Source organism: Coffea arabica, chromosome 2e (assembly GCF_036785885.1).
Source record: "Coffea arabica cultivar ET-39 chromosome 2e, Coffea Arabica ET-39 HiFi, whole genome shotgun sequence".
Taxonomy (NCBI): domain Eukaryota; kingdom Viridiplantae; phylum Streptophyta; class Magnoliopsida; order Gentianales; family Rubiaceae; genus Coffea; species Coffea arabica.
Window position 1 is genome coordinate 70,010,632 of NC_092313.1, and position 6,000 is coordinate 70,016,631.

Sequence of the window (6,000 nt, forward strand, 5' to 3'; positions counted from 1 at the left end):
AAATCGGGATTATGTTGTTGGGCTATTTCATAGGTTCATGTGCAATCTATCTAACCAAATACAAGAAGCAGTCTAATAAGTGAGAGTTTCCACTATTGGCCCAAAATTATTACTGTCCACTGCTGCCTTCCAATGTCCTTAAAAATTGTAATATTGAATTTAAGATAAATGACTAAATTACATATGGAACTTGATATTTTCTATGCTTGAAACCATTTTAAAAATTCGATGAATTTGTGAAGACTTCGTGTTTTATCTTAAGTTTCACCGAATTCTTAAGAGTTGGATTTCCATTTGTACCATTAGACATCTAAAGTCATACTTGCGTTAGAATATTCAAGTAAATATTTTTTTTTTCAAAATTAAAATAGAGATGACTAATTTAAGTCTGCTCTTGCTAGATCATTCATTGATTCTAATTTATTTCCATTTTTATCTAAATGATGTCTCTATTTACATAATTTTTTTTTCATAGAATACATGGTAGCATATATTAGGAGACATACAATTAGATAAGGACTAAATTGTGGAGAAAAAAAAAAGAAAAAAATTTAGAAAGTTCATGGAAGATATTTTTTAAATTTCAAAGGACAAAACATGGGATAAAAAATAAAAAGAGATAGAGAAGAAAACTAAGAGCCTGTTTAAATTGCTACTTTCTAAATCTTTTGTAAAAAAAAATGTACTAAAGTGATTTGATGTATGTGAAGTAAAAGTATGATTGAAAATGTATTCATGAAAAATGTAAAAATTTTTTAAGGAAAAATGGCAATCCATAGAGAATGAAGTAACAAAAAGCATTTTAAAAAAAAAATTAGCTACTTTCTTTATTTTCATCCCTCTCACTTTACCACCCAACTTGACCCTCCAAAAAAAAAAAAAAAAAAAATTAGCCACTTGATTTCTGTTTGAACATAATTTCCTAAAAGTAACTCTCATCCTAAATTGTATGCTATTATCGTAGGATAAAACAGTATAGTTATAAAGTACTTTTTGTTCGCAAAAATCATAAAAGATATTAGGTTTCAAAATTTATTAAAAAATTTATGAACAAACTAAGATTGATCTTATCTAATACTGATCAGTGACTTGGTGGTTATTCAAGCGTCAATAGAGGAACCATCCAAGAATGTTCTAAGACAAGGAAATAATAAAAAGTAATACAACTCTGATTTTGCTCGTCCCAATTAATACCATTATTTATTTGGGATCCATGCTATCATCCTTGGTATGATAACGGTGTAGGTAGCCTCAAATTGTCTAATGAGAAAAATTTTCCACTATGATCGTACCAAGTGGGATAAAAATCTAAACATTTTAGGCCAAAAATTCATAATGGTACTAGAACTTAATTGGCTCATTGATCTGTCATGTATTCATACTTAATCTGGCAATTGACGGACATATAAATATCATGAACAATCATCTTGCATGAATATATCTCATTCACTTTGATCTTTTTCCTTGTCAACTTTGTTGCCCTTTGATCTTTGTTTACAACCAAGTGATCACCCTGCTGCTCCAACAAGTTGTCATGTAAAGGGATGGTGGCATCCTAAATTCAAGAACGAACTACCATAAGAGTTGGCAGTTCCAAGGTAATTTTTGTTGCCCTTTATTTCACAGAGCAAAGTGTCTTGCCGAGTATTCAAGAACTGAATGGAAAATGATTATTTGGATTACTATTTTGTTTTATCTTTAAGGGCAGCTCTAGAGGTTTTTTTTTTGGACTAATTCTTGATCAATGTCACGTACCTGCGTGGTATTAAAAGACTTAATTGGACTGTCATATGATCTACTGGAATTTCGGACAGCAAAAAATTTCTCAAGTACAATTTTGGGATGGCTTTAGGGCAAAAATTCGTAGAGTTGATGCTGCAGTTTTTGTTTTTCTGGTTTACTTCTTCGATACTACAAATATTGAATGCTTAATGGTATATAACCTTTAGTAAAGACCAGGCCAAATTATATTCTTTTGGATTTGATTACATAAACTTGTCCAAACTATCCTTTCTTGTTCCTTATCAATGGAGAAATTATCCTACCCTGAATACACCTAGATCTTTCATGCACGATAGACATGTGGTTCATAAAGTTTTCTGTTATGGTAATTAGATTAATTTAATCCCCTTATTTCCAACTCCAAAAAGGTTGTCTGGATCAAATTAAAATCCCTTTATCCCACACGTTTTAAACTCAAATCTACAATTTCAGTAGTAACAACTCATGGCTGGCTTGCTATATATAAAGATCACACCATCAATGAGAGAGATTTCAGTCCCAAATTCTTTTCTATGCGAAGTAATAAATCATTTTCCATCATTTTTCTTGTAGTGCTGATGCACGAGAACTCTCGAAACTCAATCCACAGAGATCAACAGAAGATTAGTAGGAATCTGGAAATGGTTTCCAAGCCAACTTTGAAGCCAAAACCTTTCCCTATATTTTTCATTTCTATCTTACTCAGCATTCTAGTCATAACAATGTGGTTTTGGCCAAAACCATATTGTTATTATGCAGATCAGTACTCTACAAAAAGAGATATCTTTGAATCAGTCACACGTCCAAAATGGCATGAAATTGTAGCTGAAGATCACAAGTACAAAGGGCTAAAGATTGGTACTGTAAACATCGGTAGAAAAGCGAATATTTTCGATGAATTACATGAAGGGTTATTTGTAAAGGAGGTGAAATTTCAGCCTGTTGCACAGAATATAAAATGGTCAGACTTATTTCCACTGTGGATTAATGAAGAATATCCTGAGCTACAAACGTGCCCGGAAATTCCCATGCCACAGTTCGAAGAATTCCAAGACTTGAACGTTGTTGTAGCCACTGTTCCATGTCCAGGAGACGCAAAAAAAATGGGATTTATAGATATTTTTAGGCTGCAAGTCAATCTAGTAGTCGCTAATCTACTAGTGAAAAGTAACAAAAGCATTATTGATTTCTCTGGAAACGTATATGCCGTTTTTCTTGGCTCTTGTGGTCCAATGGATGAAATATTCAGATGTGAGGATCTCTTGTGGCATGACAACGATATTTGGGTTTACAAGCCTGATTTGAGCAAATTGAAGCAAAAGGTGCGAATGCCGGTGGGTACTTGCCAGCTTGCGCGGCCAATTGAGGAGGCAGGTTAGTTTTTTCCGGTCACATTGAGGAGTTATAGAGCGTTTCTTTTCATGTATCTTGAAACGAAATTCCTCATTAATTTTTGTACCAAGCTTGCTCATTATACTCACATTTATAGCCCCATTTTAGCAATTTTCTGTTTCAAGTAACATGACTTAACTTTCTCTAAGAATCAAGTTGTCACATTTCTTGATTATTAACCATACCGGTCTGGAGAAATTGATCACATTTTCCAATCACTCATTTACAAACATGTTTTATTGCATAGGTTTTTGAGAAGTGACAATATTTATCATCTACAAGAGATTGATTCTTTCTTCTCCCTTTCATCTTATTGTTCCTGCATGAATTTTGCCAATTTTTTTAAATTGCCAATACGGTTACTTTCTTGTTGATTCTTATACTTATTCGTGCTTGTAATTTTCTTATTGGACCAGCACATACGTGCTAAATATGTATTGTACAAATGCAAAAACCATTAAACTCTATAATATGGGTTACTTAGAGGTTATGATGAAATTAACTACACTTTCCGTCTTAGCAAAGACATGAAAGCTATTTAAGGCACATATAAGCTTATTGCTAAAGAGCTATATTTCCTGGTCCGAACGTGCATATTTTCAATGTTTTGAAAATCGGATCGGACCGGCCGGTTCGATCGATTGAACAGCGAATCGGCCATGCCTCTGATCCGATTCAATTAAAAATCCAAAGAATTAATTGAACCGGTCAAGAATCGACTGAACCGATCAAAACCGGTAAAAATCAGGAGGTTCAACCGATTTTTATTAAGTATTTATTTTTTAAAATAAATATTTTAGTTTTATTCACAATTTTTAATATTAAAATCAATAAAAAATTATTAAATCTTTGAACCGGGGTCGAACCGTGAACCGAAAGGTTTTTCGATTCATTCTCCGGTCCGAATTTAAAAACATTGCATATTTTATCACCAGTTCACCACTGAGAGTAGTTGGGGGGATTGGGAAGAATTACACTAAGGGTGTGGCCTGTGGGGTAAAGTATAGCATTACTTATTACACGAATAAGTAGGTGGTCCAAAATAGCGACGATATAGGTGGTCCAAAATAGCTTACTTATTACATGAATTACTAAAATATAAATGTATGTGCATGTTTCAATTCTTGCATCTCTGATTTTACCTTGACCATATCGAGAGGTTATGCGCATTGCATGACTGAATAGTTAATACTAGTAGTTGGAAGATAGGGAGTGATTTTTAACTCCATGTAGCAAACTTTTACCAAAAAGTTTTTTGGTAAAGATTAATGTAGATATTGGTGGTCATTACATGAAGTACCAAAACCATTTCTGTATACACATTTTTAAAAATTTCTTGCATCTAACTTTTCTGTTATTGGGTCGTTTACAGAGGTTATGTAATGCTAGAAACTTAAATTGAGCTATCATGGTTGATATATATATATATATATATATATATATATATATATATATATATATATATACATATATATATATATATTGTTGTAAGTGAGAGGTCTCAAACCCATGATCTCTCACTTACACTTTTTCTTCTCGTACCATCCAACCCATTCTTCCCCTCCTATCATGGTTGATAACTCGTCAACTGATTTGTAGTGCTATCTTATTGTTGACTTTTTTCTTTTATTTCTTCCCTAAATAGTACGATAATTTTGAAATCTTATTTATTAATTTGCCTTGCAAATTGATAAAATAATACACCACAAGTTGCATGGATCTTTTACCTCTAAGCAAAAATTAATGACAACAGAACTATCTCTCTTTCTCTATCTAATCTTTTCTTTTTTTAATTCCCGTCGTTTTAACTGATTAATTTTCTGAACCCATCACTTTAATTAAAAGTGAGTCCTTTTTTGTTATGGTAGTCTTATAAATTATAGACTTTATTTATCAAAAAAAAATCTTTTTGCCATGTCAAATGCAGCTCAAGTAGGGTGGAACAAGAATGCATCAAATAGCATTCTCCAGCAGCCACGAGAAGCTTATGTGACTGTTCTCCATTCTTCAGAAGATTACCTTTGTGGTGCAATAGTTCTAGGCCAAAGCATCATCAACTCCAAAACCAAAAAAGACATGATCCTGCTAGCAGACAGCTCAATTTCCTCCGAATCTTTAAAAGCTCTAAGACATGCCGGATGGAAAATCAAGAGGATCGAACGAATCAAAAGCCCGAATGCTGAAAAAAATGCATATAACGAGTACAACTACAGCAAGCTCCGAATCTGGCTGCTCACCGAGTATGATAAGGTCATGTTTATAGACTCAGACATGCTAGTTTTCCAGAACTTAGACGAGTTTTTCTTGTACCCTCAATTATCGGCTGCTGAGAACAATAGGCATATATTCAACTCTGGAGTCATGTTAATCGAGCCATCGAGGTGCACATTCGAAACCATGATGGAGAAAAGATTCACAATAGTTTCGTACAACGGAGGTGATCAGGGATTCTTGAATGAGATTTTTAGATGGTGGCATAGATGGCCTAATAAAGCTAATTTTCTCAAGGATTTCAGCAATATTGACTGTGGTCCGGACCATTTGTACCCGAAAAATACCCATGCCATGCATTACCTTGGGGTGAAGCCTTGGATGTGCTATAGAGACTATGATTGTAACTGGGATATTGAGGATAATCAGAGGTTTGCTAGTGATTCTGCTCATGCTAAGTGGTGGCAAGTGTTTGATTCCATGCCAAACAAGTTGAAACCTTATTGTGTGCTGACTCCTGATATGGAAGAAAGGGCAGTGATATTTAGGAGGATTGCAAAGGATGGCAATTATTCTGATGGGCATTGGAAGATCAAGGTGAAGGATCCAAGAAGAAAAATGAATGATATTCCATGA

The 6,000-nt window shown here is 33.8% G+C and overlaps 1 protein-coding gene across 1 annotated transcript; it reads left to right on the top strand.

Annotated features, from left to right (window-relative positions):
- The first annotated feature begins 2,483 nt into the window (after positions 1 to 2,483).
- Positions 2,484 to 6,000, top strand: LOC113729412 (putative UDP-glucuronate:xylan alpha-glucuronosyltransferase 4). Its single transcript, XM_027253711.1, has 2 exons — positions 2,484 to 3,135; positions 5,081 to 6,000. The coding sequence occupies exons 1-2, from the start codon at positions 2,484 to 2,486 to the stop codon at positions 5,998 to 6,000; spliced, it is 1,572 nt and encodes a 523-aa protein (XP_027109512.1).